The sequence below is a fragment of the Heliangelus exortis genome, chromosome 9 (genome assembly GCF_036169615.1).
Source record: "Heliangelus exortis chromosome 9, bHelExo1.hap1, whole genome shotgun sequence".
NCBI classification, from domain to species: Eukaryota; Metazoa; Chordata; class Aves; order Apodiformes; family Trochilidae; genus Heliangelus; species Heliangelus exortis.
The window spans coordinates 11,508,685-11,525,627 of record NC_092430.1 but is presented as its reverse complement, the minus strand read 5'-3'; the positions used below and the strand labels follow the sequence as shown (position 1 = coordinate 11,525,627).

The 16,943-nt window shown below is 34.9% G+C and overlaps 1 protein-coding gene across 1 annotated transcript in view; it reads left to right on the top strand.

Moving 5' to 3' along the window:
• The window catches only part of ATR (ATR serine/threonine kinase), a 38,422-nt gene extending 22,386 nt beyond the window's left edge, over positions 1 to 16,036 (top strand). The window contains exons 29-47 of the mRNA XM_071752154.1: positions 584 to 748; positions 1,187 to 1,278; positions 1,865 to 1,956; positions 2,355 to 2,532; positions 3,674 to 3,850; positions 4,226 to 4,385; positions 4,874 to 5,053; positions 6,356 to 6,498; positions 6,930 to 7,027; positions 8,110 to 8,342; positions 9,094 to 9,228; positions 9,822 to 10,022; positions 10,342 to 10,485; positions 11,185 to 11,335; positions 12,201 to 12,357; positions 12,477 to 12,630; positions 13,562 to 13,713; positions 13,949 to 14,054; positions 15,455 to 16,036. Of these exons, the coding sequence (XP_071608255.1) occupies positions 584 to 748; positions 1,187 to 1,278; positions 1,865 to 1,956; positions 2,355 to 2,532; positions 3,674 to 3,850; positions 4,226 to 4,385; positions 4,874 to 5,053; positions 6,356 to 6,498; positions 6,930 to 7,027; positions 8,110 to 8,342; positions 9,094 to 9,228; positions 9,822 to 10,022; positions 10,342 to 10,485; positions 11,185 to 11,335; positions 12,201 to 12,357; positions 12,477 to 12,630; positions 13,562 to 13,713; positions 13,949 to 14,054; positions 15,455 to 15,628 (2,892 nt within the window). The 3' untranslated portion in view covers positions 15,629 to 16,036. The remainder of the gene's footprint in view (positions 1 to 583; positions 749 to 1,186; positions 1,279 to 1,864; positions 1,957 to 2,354; positions 2,533 to 3,673; positions 3,851 to 4,225; positions 4,386 to 4,873; positions 5,054 to 6,355; positions 6,499 to 6,929; positions 7,028 to 8,109; positions 8,343 to 9,093; positions 9,229 to 9,821; positions 10,023 to 10,341; positions 10,486 to 11,184; positions 11,336 to 12,200; positions 12,358 to 12,476; positions 12,631 to 13,561; positions 13,714 to 13,948; positions 14,055 to 15,454) is intronic.
• Positions 16,037 to 16,943: the final 907 nt, after the last annotated feature.

Here is a 16,943-nt window from a genome sequence, read left to right as displayed (position 1 = left end):
AACTGTTCCTTTTGGTAAGAGAAAACATAGCCTACTACAATGCCAGCAACAACAAAAAAGTCAAAACAAATTTGTAGGCAAGCTAAGTGGCTTATTCTAAACTAGAGCTAGAGCTAAGGGTACTGAAAATTATTTTAAATCTTTTCAGGAAATATTTCAAACCATGGGACAGCCTGTTTGTGGTTTCCTATGGTTTATATTCCTCAGTAACATTTAGATTTTGACAAACTTAGTATGTTCCTTTTCTACCTTAAGTAATTCACGGCTTTGTATTGTACAACTTTGTCTAGTAAAAATAGGATTTTTTTACCTTTATAGATTATTGCAGGTTATGTGTTGTTTTTTCATAGTCTTTCTACATTAGGAGATCTGGAGTACTACGGTAAGCTAAGCTGAAGGGCTGAACTTACTAAGTATCCCAGAGAAACGGAAACTTTCCATGAAAGCTTAATGTCAGGCAATTGTACAGACTAGTTTGTATTCCGTTTTCAAGAAGATGTGTGAGTATGGACATATTAGATATAAAATTTGTTGTTGTTTTAAGTTGTTTTTAACGTCCATTTCCAATCCCATTTGAATAAAGAAATTGTATGCTGCGATGCATGAGCCGGATGGAGTAGCTGGGGTGAGTGCAATTCGGAAAGCAGAACCATCTCTCAAAGAACAAATCCTTGAACATGAAAGTATTGGTTTGTTAAGAGATGCAACAGCCTGTTATGATAGAGCTATCCAACTGGAACCTGATCAGGTAAATACAAGACAAACTCTTCCTATTTATTTTTTTGAACTATGTATACTGAGTATTTTTCATCTTCTTGACTAAACTGAGGCTAAGCCAAAAAATATGTTTTCAGAATATTTAAGTGGTAACATAAGAATTTATTGTGGCAGTTGCTTAATAATTATTGATATTATAAGTGTCTTATGAACTGAAACAAATTTCTCACTGGGTTTATACTTTAATTTGGAGGCGTGGGTTAATAGTTGGATGCCTATGCCCAGGTTTTTGTTAGAACAGCTTACCAATTTCCAGAGTAGGAGAACATCTTTGGAAAGAGGGGTTTATTTCTGTCTTGTCACATTTTTCTTCCAGTTGATTATTTCTTTAAATCAATTTTAATTGATGATTGATGTCTTTTTTAATTTGAAGTTACATGGTTGGTTTTTTTTTACTCCCTATTTCTAGATTATTCATTATCATGGTGTAGTGAAGTCCATGTTAGGCCTTGGTCAGTTATCTACTGTCATTACTCAAGTCAATGGCGTGCTAGCAAACAGGTAATGTAAGGCTTAAGTATAATGTTTATTAGAGTAATACGAAGCTCTTGTGCTACACCTGTGTCTCTGACCATTTTTCTACATCACCAAGCATTTGAGACTTAAAGCATATCCAACTTGCCCTGCGAATCTAGAAAAATTGGGTGCTTTGTCTAGAAATTATTTATTTCAAGGCGTCAAGAAATATTAGTACCTGTCTGCACTGTGTGCAGTGTTGATAGGTGTTTTAATTGGTTAAATGTAATCTTCATTCATAGTCTTAATATGTTACTTGTTCCACAGCTATCATGTAGCATAATAGGAAAAACAGATTGGAAGGCAGTAACTTTAAAATGTGCCATAGAAGTTAAATACACTAATTGGAAGTTGAATTTGTGGAATCATATTGTACAACTTATTTTTTATCAGTGTGTATACTTGTTTTTATTGAATTGTATTAGAAGAAAGAGTACCTTGCTTCTTTTTAAATAAGAGAAGTTTTATATGAAGAATATTCAATAGTATATAGAACTAATATACTGAGCGGGAAAAGGAAAAGCTATTGACTTCAGCACAAGCTTTTATTGCCTTCATGTTCTTTTAATAGGTCTGAATGGATTTCTGAATTGAACACTTACAGAGTGGAAGCAGCCTGGAAACTGTCACAATGGGATTTACTCGAAAATTACTTGGCTTCAGGTAAGTTATGATATCAAAAATGTGAGAAAGTGTTCATATTTTGATAAGTATATGTTTTAATTTAATCATCTTGAGTCAAGTGGCAGCTATTGTAATATTTTAGTCTTGGGTTTTACATAGGTGAGTGGTGAATCTGACAATCTTCTAGTTTTTGTAATGTATTTGATTGCAAAATGCATAGTCTTTGAGTAGAAATTTAAAGCAACTGGAAGGCTACTTTTGCTCTCAGTTTTATTGAGGAGGGTTGAATTGTGGGGTGAAATTGAGTTAATTAGTCCTAAGTAAAAATTATTTTTCTAGCAGTATGTTAAGACAAAATATCATGTTCAGCTTGAGCTGCTTAAAGAAATACAGTCTGCAGGGTTTTTTTTCTTTTTTTTTTTTTTTTCTCACCCAAGATGTGAAGTCCACTACTTGGAGTGTCAGACTAGGACATTTATTATTATCAGCCAAGAAGAAAAATGAAGCAGCTTTTTATGAAACACTCAAGGTTGTTCGAGCAGAACAGATTGTACCCCTTTCAGCAGCAAGCTTTGAAAGAGGATCCTATCAGCGAGGATATGAGCATATTATCAGGTTTCTGATTTTCATGTTAATATCAAATCTAGCAATTACATGACTGAATGTGCATCAGCAAGAATTTTCCTCTTTCACAATACATGGTACTGATGTGCATTTTCTGTCACTTTTTTTTACCTTTTTTTTCTTTTTTTAAATCTTCGATTACTTTGCACTGTCTATTTAACGCCTATGAGAAATATTCACAAAAAGACTGTTGGGTGTACTGTTTCAGAATCAGCAGGAAATTTTAGATAAATATCAGGTTAAAAAAGTTGAAGACTTAATTTCATGCCCAATGTATATTGACCAATAACTCCGTTAGTTCCATTAACTTTAGAGCATTGCTTTTAATCTGTATGGTGGGCTGAAAGCACTCCCTTCTATCAGCAAAAGGCAATAGAAATAGAAACCCCATCCTTCTCAGTAGTTTTGAAGTTGTCTGAGGGGGACTAACAAGTGATTAAGCCTTTTCCATTAAAAAAGACTATTACTTTCTCTGCACTGTAAATGCATACTTAAGGCAATATACTGCATGAAACCATCTAGGTGATGTATATATTTCTGAATTACTTCTTAATTCTCTTTTGTGTTAGTAATTTTTCCAGTGTTGCTTTATCTAGGAAATGGAATTTGAGTACTGACTTGATCGGGGCTACTGGGAACGGTCCATCACTGTCTCTGTCAGATATACTCACTATACCTGGTATCTGCCAGTGAGAGCATAGGTGCTTAGAAGCTCTTAGCTTTGCACCTTTACAGTTAGAGCGAATGATAATAGTATTTTTTAAAAAATTTAGTAACTTCATTGTAAAGGAGCTGTTTAAGTAACAGATAGTATATTGTCTCCAAAATGGTATTTTTTAAGCTATCAGACTTTTTTAAGAGTTGTTGCTAGAAATAATGGATGAAAATATTCTTTGTAAACACTGACTTTCTCTCCAAGTGATCTTCATTGTCTCTGTCTTCAGCAGCTTGGTAAAGGAATAGTGAGAAAATAACTAATCAGCATTTTTGCTTTTAGAAGAGGTCATATAGTTTCAAACTACTTACACATCCAACTTTAAGAAAGAAAATGCCAAATTCTGTGTTAAAGTTGCATGTAGCTCAAACAGCAACCAATTTTTAACTCTTTTTTGCCTTTATTTTGTTGACACAGACTGCATATGCTGTGTGAGTTGGAACATAGTATTGGACCAATGTTTCAGCAACCAGCTGGCGACCATGGTAGAGATTCCCTGAATTGGTGTGCTCGTATTGAAATGACCCAAAACTCTTACAGAGCAAAAGAACCCATTTTAGCACTGAGAAGGGCTTTGCTTAGTCTCAGTAAAAGGTGAGAACATGACTATTGCTTGTCTGTCCATGTTGCATTCTCAGTGATGTCTGCTTTTCCCTATGTGCGTTAGAAGAGACTGTGAAAAATAATGTTGTCAACAAAAGCAGTCCTCTTCAATATTATATACTTTGAAAATAGGAGGGAAAATTTTTATATCTAGGAAAGATAAGGGAGAAATAGGAAGAAAGATTATTTTACTTTCCAGGCCTAGATGGAGAAAAGAGGAAACAGATGTATTACAAATAATTTCAAAGGATATGTAGTTTATAGTTTATTGAGTTCTTTGTTTCAGTGGATTTTAATATTTACTTTAGATGGTAAAGTAGTGCTCAACAGTGAGATTTTTCATTTTGTTCAAAAATATCTCTTCAGCCAGGATTACAGTGAGCTTGTTGGTCAGTGCTGGCTCCAGAGTGCTCGAGTTGCAAGAAAAGCTGGGCATCACCAGACGGCGTATAATGCTCTTCTGAATGCTGGGGAGTCTACACTCTCAGAACTTTATATAGAACGAGCAAAGTGGCTCTGGTCCAAGGTAAAGAAAATTTAAATGGAACTCACTTGCAAGAAAATAATCTATCTGTCTTCAAGAGAAAAAAAAAAGGCTTGCAATCTCTATTCATAAAATATGTCAGCTGGGACTATTTTTATCTCCAACTGCCTGTCACCCCTCTTCTGTATCCATTGACTTTTCTGGCAGCTATATATAAAACTAGGGGGTTACCTGCCTCTGTCAAAGCAGCCTCGGAAAATTTAAATTGTTCTAATACCAAATGTGTATCCTTTTAACTAAGATGTAGGCAGCAAACATGGGAGCAATCAGTGTCATAAACCTAAAATGATGACAATGCTGGGATTAGAAGGGAGTGCAAGAACCATTTGAAGTCAATATTAGCCAGATAGCCTAGCCAGAATGGTCTAGAACACATCTGGGACACAGCTTTGCCTTAATAACAGCTGTAAGATGGAAATTCTACAACTCTTTTATTTACAGTGTACAAAATGCTTTTCTCTTTTCCTTAGGGTGAGGCTCATCAAGCACTCATTGTTCTCCAGAAGGGGGTTGAGTTGTGTTTCCCTGAAAATAAAGCACCATGCAGTACCAAAGATCAACTCATCCATGGTCAGGCAATGCTGCTAGTGGGCAGATTTATGGAAGAAACTGCTAACTTTGAAAGCAATGCAGTTATGAAAAAGTATAAGGTAATTTGGTATACTTGTGTTAACAGGACAGTAGTTTTCAATACGAGTATTATAAACCTCAAGTAAGCTATTGTTAGGCTCCTGATGACAGGAGCCAAGGATGACATCAATGGTATTAAATGGTCTATCAATGTATAGGAGAGAAGTAGTTCTTACAAAGGCATAACTATCTGGATTAGCTTCAATATAACATATCAATACAGGGAAGTATACAGTTCCCAACAATAGAAGCTAAGAATACCTACTGAAATTCTTGAAAAATGAAAAACACATTAGAATAATGTGCCTTTTTCCTTATGCATTCACAAATTAGAATTCCTCACTGAAATGTGGCTACTCTAAATAGCAGTGAGATAACTGGATGACACATACTGTTCAGTGTTCTTTTTTCTCTGGCAGTGACTTAAAACTGTGCTATAAATATGCTTCCAATCTCTGAAGCACTAGCTAGGAAAAGAGGCATCTGGTGCTTTTTATTTCAACAAAAGAGTGCTACGTTGCTTCATCTTGCTATGCCAGTGGCATACTGCTTTGTTATTGGTTCAAATTGCCTAAACCAGTAGTAGATGTAGATCTTTATGCTTCCCTAAAAATAGTATGTCATGACTACCAGGTCAAAAGTACTGGCATTTGCAACTGTTAATACTTACTGCTGTCCTACAAATTAAAATACTCCTGTAACAGTAATTTAGAGAAAAATCTAATGGGGGTATGAAATCAAATGAAGATTGAAATAGTAGAGATTTTAATAGATTTTATTAAAATATTAATGCTTAGAATTCTCTACTGTCTAAATATTGCCACTGGAAAGAAGCCAGTGTTTTTAGAGTTATTTCTTGTTTAATATATGTCACACATTTTATTTGTTTTTATTTTAAAAATCATGCTTTTAGTAAGAAAACAGAAATGTGAAAAATATACTGTGGTTTCACTTTTCAAAAAACTAAAAGAAACCCATTGCTGAGCTTAACAGGATCAGGAAATTGATTATAGTATTTTTAATGAAACTATAGGTTTTCTTAGTTGAGGAAACCTATGTCATCCTGTCTTATATTATCTTGCCTCCAAATCCAAAAGGTATTTTAAGAACAGGCTTCTAGTTTGGATAGATGTCTTGGAGCAAGATTACAGTTTTGGAGCTACAAAGTTACAATTAATACTTTTTTGCACATACTTTGCAGCAAGATAGCTAGTACTAAATTCTTGTTTCTTGAGAATCTTTTTTATTATTATTAGAGTTTTAAAAATTATTTTAAAATGAATATTCTCTCAAAAGTAATGATCTCTTGGTTTTTGTTGCAGGACGTTACGATTTTCTTGCCAGAATGGGAAGATGGGCATTTTTATCTTGCTAAATATTACGATAAACTAATGCCAATGGTAACTGACAACAAGATGGAAAAACAAGGAGATCTGATTAGATACATAGTTCATCATTTTGGGAGGTTAGACTCAAGGGCAACTTTGCTTAGCTTCTTTAGAAGCGTGACTATTGTACCGAAAAGATTGAATTAATATATTGTCTTTCAACAATGCAGACTGACTCAGATGTTTATGCAGTATTGCAAAATTAAACACTCAATGCTTCCTTTTTGTTTCCTTTTTTTTCGTTACCTAATTAAGGTTACTTCTGTCTTCTGACTAAGCAATTGTTTTTTTGTCTTGTGTAAGACAGTTAATTATTTCACCTGACATTTTGATTATTAAAAACAAAACCTTTGTATATTAGTAAGCTTTTAGTTGTTGCAGATGCATTACAATGCTGAACATAAATCTCCAAAGTCCGGAATGGAATGTGAAACACTTAAGAATATTGAGTTTTTAATGCTTCTAATACATGTTACTAACATGCTGTGATTTAAACATGTAATTGCAGGTCCCTACAGTATGGAAACCAGTTCATCTACCAGTCAATGCCAAGAATGCTATCTTTATGGCTGGACTTTGGAGCAAAAGCATATGAATGTGATAAAGGTAGAACGTTTTTTCACAGTACATACTTCCTTTGTCATACTTCTGTATAATTGCAAGAGTAATGAAGCATTATAGCAGGGTTTTGTTGCCTGAGATTGTATGGAAACAACAAAACTATTTTTCATTTTAAGTTACAGGATGTTCAAATGCAAGGCAGTATTAATTATTTTAATTAAACCCTCCAGAACTTTTAAAAAAGTATATAATGAGATAGTGTTGTTCCTTAGGTAACTTAAGTCGATAAACAGATTTAGAGAAAATCCTTTCGTGTCACCTTCTACTGACCTCATTGGTAATATGAGTAGTGTTTTTATATACAGTTGCTACAGTCAAATGTTAGGCTTTGGGGCATTTTTTCCAATTTGTCTTGATTTAAGTTGTTGAAGACATTTTACTGAAATGGCTTTGGGGTTGGGGGAAGGGGTCAGACCTGTGGGCAGCATAGAGGTGTGGGAAACTAATACCATAGGTAAGTTTTGGGAAGGAGATTTTTGTACAAATGAAAATTGCCAACATTGCCTGTAGGTCTGGAGTGCATCAGACTGTTGTGGCTCCTGGATCTTGGCCTGGGTATAAGTGAACTGCATTTGTCTGCAGTCACATCAGAAGCTGCTGTCTCTGGGGATGTCCTGCTCATGCTGGGTCCTCAGGTGCAGGAGTGGTGATGGGGGCAAATGTGCTATTTTCATGCCTTATAAAAACTTTTCTTATTTCCTCTCCACTGAATGACATTTGACTCCTTCCACTGGAGAAATAGATGGAGTGTTTCTGGTTTTGCTCTATGCCACTGCATCATGCTATAGGAGTAGTAGATATTTCATTTTAAGAGTGTAAGGCGAACTTCTCAGTGCTGTCTGTTCTGTGTTCCTGATGTCTGTGTTTGTTCATTTCTGTTATTTTGGTTAGTTACATAGCATATGTGTTTAGTCATTGTATACTATGTTAAAAAGAACTTTACAGTAGGAGTTTTTCCTTGAGTTTTTTTTGGCTTAAGAAAATTACCAGCTGTAGGCTTCATTTAAATTACTTCACATTTCTGATGGAAAACAAGGAATATAATCTTGTCCTCTTGTGTTTTTCAGCTAGTCGTTCAGAACGTGTTCAAATGAAAAATGATTTAGCTAAAATAAATAAGGTGATTACAGAGCACACAAATCACCTGGCACCATACCAGTTTCTGACAGCTTTTTCTCAGTTAATCTCCCGAATCTGCCATTCTCATGATGAAGTCTTCACAGTTCTGATGGTGATTGTTGCTAAGGTGTTTCTGGCCTATCCACAGCAAGCAATGTGGATGATGACTGCTGTATCTAAGGTAGCTTGATAAGTGTAGCTGCATCTTTTTTAAGTTTTTAAATCTGTTTCCATCAGAGAGAAGTGTGAATATAACCTACTTTGCTTCAAGATTATATGAAGGAATCGAAAGTTTGAGTTGTGGCGAAACAGTGTTGTGGAACAGGGTATCAATGCTATCAGTACAAAAGATTTTATTGTAGTCTGAAGTTCAGATATAAACACTTTAATGGTTCCAAATTACAATGCTAACATGCATCTTGACTTGTATGATGTATTAGGAAGGGAAATGTGAATAAGAAATAGTTGATGAATCAGGTAATTATGGGCAATTTTTTTTGTTTGTAGTAACTAATAGTACTTCCAGTTTTATAATCAAATAATTATTGCTGTGCCTTGATTAAAATGAGATAGATATATCACTATGTCCTTACATTTACCGGGTACTAAGGTCATTCTAAAATAAACTGGAAAGTATGGTGCACAGTATTTCTTTAAGGCTGGTGAAATAACATTCAATATTTATTGGTGTATTTTGAGAATATTGATCTTTATTATGGGACTCAGAAAATGGCTTCAGAAAATAATAATCCTCTCCACGCCTCCCAGCCATACCACTATACTGCTTCTTCGGGTACCAAATGTCAGTTGAAGAACAGCCTTCCCCATGCATTAAATATGACAAGCAGATTAAATAATAATTACTGTGGATTTTTAGGATTCTTTCACTGATTTTATATTGTTGAAAAATTTTTAATTTTCTTCTTTTTCAGTCCTCATACCCAATGCGTGTTAACAGGTGTAAGGAAATTCTAAACAAAGCTATTCACATGAAGGAATCCTTAGGAAAATTTATTGGAGATGCAACACGCCTTACAGATAAGCTGTTAGAACTATGCAATAAACCGGTACTTAAAAAATAAATAAACTAACACATGTAATAGGATTCTTCAAAAACGTTTAGAAGAAACTTCTGATAGCTTTGATTAATCAGTTCATTACTTTACTGAAATTTAATAGAAACTATACTGACATTTATTTACAAGACCTTTTTTCTTTTACTTAATAAAAAAATGCAAAAAGAAAAGAAAATTTCTCTAAATTGAGCACATAGCAAAACATTTCAGTACATAATGGTACATGGGTTTTACATTGTTTTGTGCTTTTGTGTATCATTCTTGCAGTCCTTTCACAATCCTACTATAGAAATACGCTTGTGCAGTAATGATAATAAAAGTGAAAATAACTAAGTTCTTTAATAATTTTTTTATTTTTGTGTATTGTATATACTGATTTGTTCTTACATTGTGTGAAAACTCCATGTGCCATAGAGGCCAGATGGATTTATTTCCATTAAGTTTAGAATGTAACTTTCCCTTTTTCTCATTACCATAACCATTTATTATTCTATTCTGTTTATTATTTAATGTGAAGTAGCAGTAGTTTTCAAGTGTTTATTTTGAACTTGTGAATAATGGTTTGGTTTTTGGTTTTTTTCAAGGTTGATGGAAACAGCTCAACATTAAGCATGAATATTCATTTCAAAACACTTAAGAGATTAGTAGAAGAGCACACCTTTAGTGAAATTCTCATTCCATTACAATCTGTAATGATACCAACTCTTCCTTCAATTCCTGGTGCCCATGCTAACCATGACCCTTTCCCTGGATGCTGGGCCTACATTGCAGGCTTTGATGACACGGTAAGCCTCTACTTGGCACCTGATTTTAAACATCACGTTAAACAAAATACAGCTGCAAATATGTCTTCATTTCCTTGAACTGCAGGATTGAGTGAAATTTGATAATTACTTTTGTGGAAAATAGGTGGCTTCTGTCATAACAAGAGGTCATATGGCCTCTTGGTAAAAAAAATTGATAAGTTTTGTCCTGAGGTCAGTATGCTGTAGCACCATGGAAATGCTAATATGCTTGGTTGTAGTGATTCATTACAGACAATTTTATTTTGTATGATCTAATACAGATGATCATAAAAACTTTAATTTTTAATTTTTTCCTTAGGTGGAAATTCTTGCATCACTTCAAAAGCCAAAAAAGATCACCTTAAAAGGTTCAGATGGGAAATCTTACATTATGATGTGTAAGCCAAAAGATGATCTAAGAAAGGACTGTCGGCTCATGGAGTTCAACTCCCTCATTAATAAGGTTTGATAAGTTAGACAATTAGATGCAAACTTATGCAAAATGTTGAATTGTCACACAAAAAACAATTTACCTTGAGATAAAGCTTGCTGGTAGAGAAGAAAACTGTTGCAAAATATATTTCAATGAAAATCAATAGCAATTGATAAAGTGTAACTTCTTCCAAATACAGTAGCAATATATAACATTTCACCAATACATTTGCTTATTCCAGCAAAAATATTCTGGGTTATTTGCAGTAAATGTGGACTTCCTGTTGTCATGTTTCATATTCTTATTTATGTTTTCTAGTATTTTTAATGAGAAATCTGTATATTCATCTTTTCATACTAAAAATATTACCATACTTACTATTTTGTTATATTTTGTTTCTCAGCAACTTTCTTAAGGTATTGTGTTTTCCATGAGGTTCATGCAAATACTGGCTTCTCTGACACTAGAGCTCTTATTTCAAACACTTCATTTAAAGGAATTGAGCCATGTACAAGTTATGCCATTTGACTATTTTATTGCAAAATTCTCTTTTAACATACCTGGGAGAACAGATGAGGATTTTGCTTGACTTGCTGCAGGCAGTGAAGCTTAGAATTTAAATTCTAGATCATGTGATTGGAATATAGCTATAGATAGAATGGTTAATGTTATTGATAAATTTTGATTCTCTCATGTTATCTCTTAATATATTTTTTCTTTTCTGAATAGTGCTTAAGGAAAGATGCAGAGTCACGGAGGAGAGAACTCCATATTCGAACCTATGCAGTTATCCCTTTAAATGATGAGTGTGGCATAATTGAATGGGTGAACAATACTGCTGGGTTAAGAAATATCCTGATAAAGCTTTATAAGGAGAAAGGTAAGAAATATATTATGCTATAGTCTACACTGATATTTTATTTTTAAAGGCTTTGTATTTTTATTAGTAAACTAGGCAACAAAGATCAGACTGAATTCTGTCAAGATGCAGTCGGGTATATTTCTAGCTATCTAATACATTATTTATCTATGTAGTAGACTTTTACTGTTATATTGAAGAGAATTGGTTCTTGGAATAAAGAAGTTCCTCATGAGAACAAGTAACACAATTTAATATGTTCTTTTATACAGTGATGTATATTTCAGCAGCAGTGCTAGCAGCATGGGAGTATATATGCAGTACTGAGTAATAGGAAGGCTATGAACTTGTTCTTTAGATTTGATCAGTTGTTTTTCATTTCTGCTACATTTGTCTGAGATAATTAAGAAAATTTAGAATTGTTTCAAGGTTACAGAAACTTTTCTGGGAAAAGAGATTTCTTCTGAATTTCTTGTTCTCAAAGCAACCTTAAGGTTGGTGCAGTAAAATTTTGGGGGAAGATTTCACACATCCAGATAAAGGTATATACAGACATCTGGTAGTTTGGAACTCCGAACAGCTGAATACAGTGAATGGCTTTGTGATGGTGATTTTTCTTGTGTATGTGTATTCCCCTCACTCACATCTGTGGTAACTGCTACAACTGGTGGCCTGTTTGCCAGGTCTTCTCTTTTAGTTAAACTTATGATTTGTTATTTACTTCAGAGTACCCCACCATCACCATTTTCTATGGGTTATTTGCCATTTATTCCTTTATTTTAACTTTATGGAGGTGTTTATCTTCTCTAAAATGCCACATTGTACTAGTATGTAAAGGCTTTATATTTGGGGATTTCTTTTCCCTAATTGAGAAGGTCTGTTACAGGTATCTACATGACAGGAAAAGAATTGCGTCAGCATATGCTTCCAAAGACAGCACCTTCGTCTGAAAAGCTGAAAATGTTCAAAGAAGTCCTTCTGCCTCGTCATCCTCCTCTCTTTCATGAATGGTTTCTTAGAACGTTTCCTGATCCTACTTCATGGTGAGTGGTTAGCTCAAGAATGTCTACTTTGTGTATTTCACTAACTATTAATGATGCTACTGGATAAGGACAGGTAAGACAAGAAGTGGCTTAGACAAACCTGATTCCTGTTTCCACAGGTACAATAGTAGGTCAGCCTACTGCCGTTCTGTTGCTGTGATGTCAATGGTAGGTTACATACTTGGTTTAGGAGACAGACATGGTGAAAACATCCTTTTTGATTCTTTGACTGGTGAATGTGTGCACGTGGATTTCAACTGCCTCTTCAATAAGGTGAGATATGCTCCTTGCTATCTCTTTATTCTACATAAATGAAAATTATAAATTTCTATTGTCTTTGGTTTTTTTCCACTTTTTTTACTTTTCCACATCTGTTGTGTAATCTCTCTCATTTTGTTTCTTTTTTATACAAAACAAAGAATTTGGGATATGTCAAGAGTATGTGATGGCTCTGTATGCTGCAGTAATGGAAGACAGATTTCTGATTTAGCCAATGTCAGATTAGCTGATATGGATACACTGAAATAGTACAAATTTTAGTGTGTTTGTATTTTGTGACACTACCATTCTCCAAACAAAGCTATAATTACCATGTTCAGAATTCTGCTGCTGTGAACAGTTTCTTGGGTTTTCCCCTCACATAAAAATTCCAGTGGTTCTGTGAAAATAAACATCAGAAATTGTGGGTAGAGTGGGATTTTGAATGTTGGTGTTCCTGTTGAAAGATGCTTTTGGTGTGGAATATGTGCCCTTTCTAGTTCAGGCTTTTGGTGTGGAATATGTGCCCTTTCTAGTTCAGACAAGTAAAGTAGTGATACTGTTAGTTTATTTCTTCTATGTGCTTTTTAGTAAGCCTAATTGTCCTACATAAGCCCTAATTTTTGAAAAAGTGTTGGTAAGCTAACTTGAAATTATAAAAGAAAAGTTAGCATTTTGCATGAGATTACAGAGCAGTAACATACATGTAGAACAAAATTTTATATCCTGTACTAGTGTCATAAAGCTGGGAACACGAAGTTATTTGGACACTGGTATCCTTCACTCACTGTAATTTCCCTTTAAAAACTGAGCAAATACCTCGTGCCAGCTAGGAAACTGTCACTGACAAAGATGGGAAGAAAACCCTAAAATCAGTGCAGATGTTACCCTGTACTTCAGTAATGTGTAAAATGCTTAAGGTTTACTCTTTTTTGTCAACGTAAAGGGAGAAACTTTTGAAGTTCCGGAAATCGTTCCCTTTCGTCTCACTCACAACATGGTTAATGGAATGGGTCCAATGGGAACAGAAGGTCTCTTCCGAAGAGCTTGTGAAGTCACAATGAGACTAATGCGAGATCAAAGGGAGCCTCTAATGAGGTATGGCAAATGGTTTTGCTGCAAGCTCTGATCAAGCTGAAACATCTGAAACAGTGACTGCTGGGGAATATGTCTGTTCCAACATATGCTTATCAGGCAGATCAGTCTTACCATGACCTGCAGTTAAATATAAAACAATATAGATATTCACCCTAGGCTCCTGACAGTGTTTTTGTTTTGAAAAATTAAATGTATTGTATGTACCTCATCCTTTTTTTATTTTGAATTTATTTAGTGTCTTAAAGACTTTTCTCCACGATCCTCTTGTGGAATGGAGTAAACCAGTTAAAGGGAATACAAAAGCACAGGTGAACGAAACTGGAGAGGTTGTCAATGAAAAGGTTAGTTGAAAACCAAAATAGCATAAAGTATTAAAAAATCAGATGTTCGTTATGGTTGCCAGTTAGATATTTTCTGATTGAAACTATCTTTCCTGGGTTTTCTTTCATTTAAAATTCCTCCAGTTGTTTCTTCCTGAATATATCTGTGTCCATAATTTTTATCCATGAAGAGATGGCTTTCATTCACAGAAAATGTAATTTATCTACTAAAGTATCAAACAAAATAAAGGTTACAATTCTTTTGTTAATAAATCAAGGACAGCATCAACAGAAACAATAGGATAGGCGAGGCTCCTGCTTCCCCTCACTGTCTGTTGCATGGTCTTCCAGATTTACAGTGATGTTAACATCTGAAGTCTTTCTTGTCCATACTTCTGTGCTTTTTATGAGTGGGTGTTTATTAGTGAATAAATACTTGCCTTGTTACAGGTCAAGGAATACATGGTTAAAATTAGAATTTCATAAGTACTTTTTCATTTGTAGCTGCTGATACTGTACTGCTCATCCAAAATACAGCTTGGACAACCTGTAATATTTATTCTCTTTCCCCTTTGCAAAAGCTCTGATTTGTCTGGTTTTGCTTTAACATGAATATTTAGTGAAAATAATTGTGTGATAACAGATAAAAACCTGTGGAGCTCTGATAAACACAGCAGCTAAGATAATTACAGTACTGAAGTTACATTACATGAAAGAAATGAACCAAGCTATTGGAGCACAGATCTCCTAGTCTTCAAGCTTAATAACTAAAACAAAATTACTAGCCAGGCTGTGACCTTTCTTTTAGTTACAAGATCACCCACATAGTTTTATATGTTAATTGTTGGGGTTTTTTGATAGGTGCCAATGGTATGCTTGAGCTTTGAAAGAAAATGTATGAGAATAGTTAGTATCAAGCAGCTGCTCTCTTGAGTTGGACCTCAAAACAATTCAGTTTGTTTCTCACCGTAACTTGATACACTTCTTCATTTTTGGCTGCCTATAATTTTAGACTAAATTTTCCAGACTAGGTATCTTCTTTAATTATATTTTAATTATATTCAGTTCCAGTAAAAAGACTGGGAATTTTTATAATTTATTTGATAGTAATTGTATTAAATAAAACTTCTGTAACATTGTCAAATATATTTGCATAGCTTTTCAAATATTTTCTGGTATATTTTATCTATAAATATGTAAGGCAAATATTAGAACTTGACCAACAATCTATAAATTTTAAAGAATGATTTTAGAAAGTAGGTACTTTGAAAATTAGGGATAACACTGGTGTAGGTGTCTAGGGTTTGTGTTAAACTAGCATACAGATTTGAAACGTATGCTAAATAAATACTGTTTTATTTTAAGAAGTAGAAGTTCATGGATAGTAGCAAAATTAACTTATTTTATTTTATTGTTTCCAGGCCAAAACCCATGTCCTTGATATAGAACAAAGGCTGCAAGGTGTCATTAAGACTAGAAACAGAATAAAAGGATTACCCTTATCTATTGAAGGGCATGTTCATTACCTGATTCAAGAAGCAAGTGATGACAACCTGCTCTGCCAGATGTATATGGGCTGGGCTCCATATATGTGAAATTTGTTTACTTCGGAACAATTCCATTCACAAGGCTTGTAGCTATAAGTTCTGAGAAGGTATTTATCAGTGGTAATTTGTTACTTCTGTTGATTTCTGATAGTGAGCAGCAGAACAGTCTTAGGATCAACTCAAAATCTATGTGAAATATACAATACACTTGGAAGTATGTTCTGAATACACTTGCAGGTGTGTAAAGTGCTACAACTTGTGTTTTTGTGTGAGTATATGACAGTACATATGGACGACATATGCAAGTGCCTTCAAGTTTATGTACATACCTACTCTGACTATATGAAAAATTTTTGTAATATTGAAATAACACTCTATAAAATACCACATATTTTTATAAAATTTTTCTCAGTTTTCTTGTAGATTAGAAACTGACATTTAAGTTTATACTCTTAAGTGGTTCTTTCAGCTTGTTCTACTCGTAGTTCAGAAGGCCTTTCTAAAAATAATGAGGGCTTTTTGTAGCAGTAGACGTTGATTGTTTATTTCCTTGGGCTTTCTTCCATCTGGCCTGCCTGAAACTCTGTGAAGGAAAGCACGGAAAGCTGTTAGAGAACTGTGGCAGTATTGCTGTAACACCACTGAGACAGGGGGATGGTATCTGTGACTTTCATATACCTTCAAACTCCTCAGAGTTCTGCACAGCTCATCTCCTCCCTCTCCTGTAAAAAGTGTAGCTATAGCAAGTGTTTTTCAGACTCCATTCCAGAAAAATTGTTTTTAATATGGACAAGAGTCAACCAAGTATGTTCAGAAGGCATGTGCTAAGTTACAGTAATGCTTGTGTTCGGAGGCATCCAAGCTGTTGGGAAATGAGGGCGGGGGGGAAATTCTGCTGTTACCTACGTGGGGCTATCATTAGAATTTTTGTACAGTGTTTTCACTTTGTTCTGAGAGAAAATGCTGTTTGTTTGTGATCAAAGTGATAGCGTGTCATGAGACTGAAGTTTTGGTTCAGTTGAAATCCAGATGCTTTGGAGGGTGCATTTAAACAGTGGGTTTACAATTAGTTATGGTGCTTTTGTTTCTCTGGTGGGACTAATACTTAATCTTCCAGAAGTCTGCTCCCCGTCTCTAAGTCTGAAACCCTTTGCAAGGAAGGTCTTTGGAACCTACTGCCCTGTCCTGTGTTGCTGTGTGTGAGAATGCTGGGGCGGTGGTGCCGGGTCAGGCTCCGGATACACCACGGCGCGAATAGAGAGGCTCGGGGCGCTGCTGCCCCAGGTACGGCTGAGGGAGTTGCCCCATCGCACAGGGACCCGCAAGCCGCCAGAGGCCACCGACACGCGAGAGCGCCCGTGTA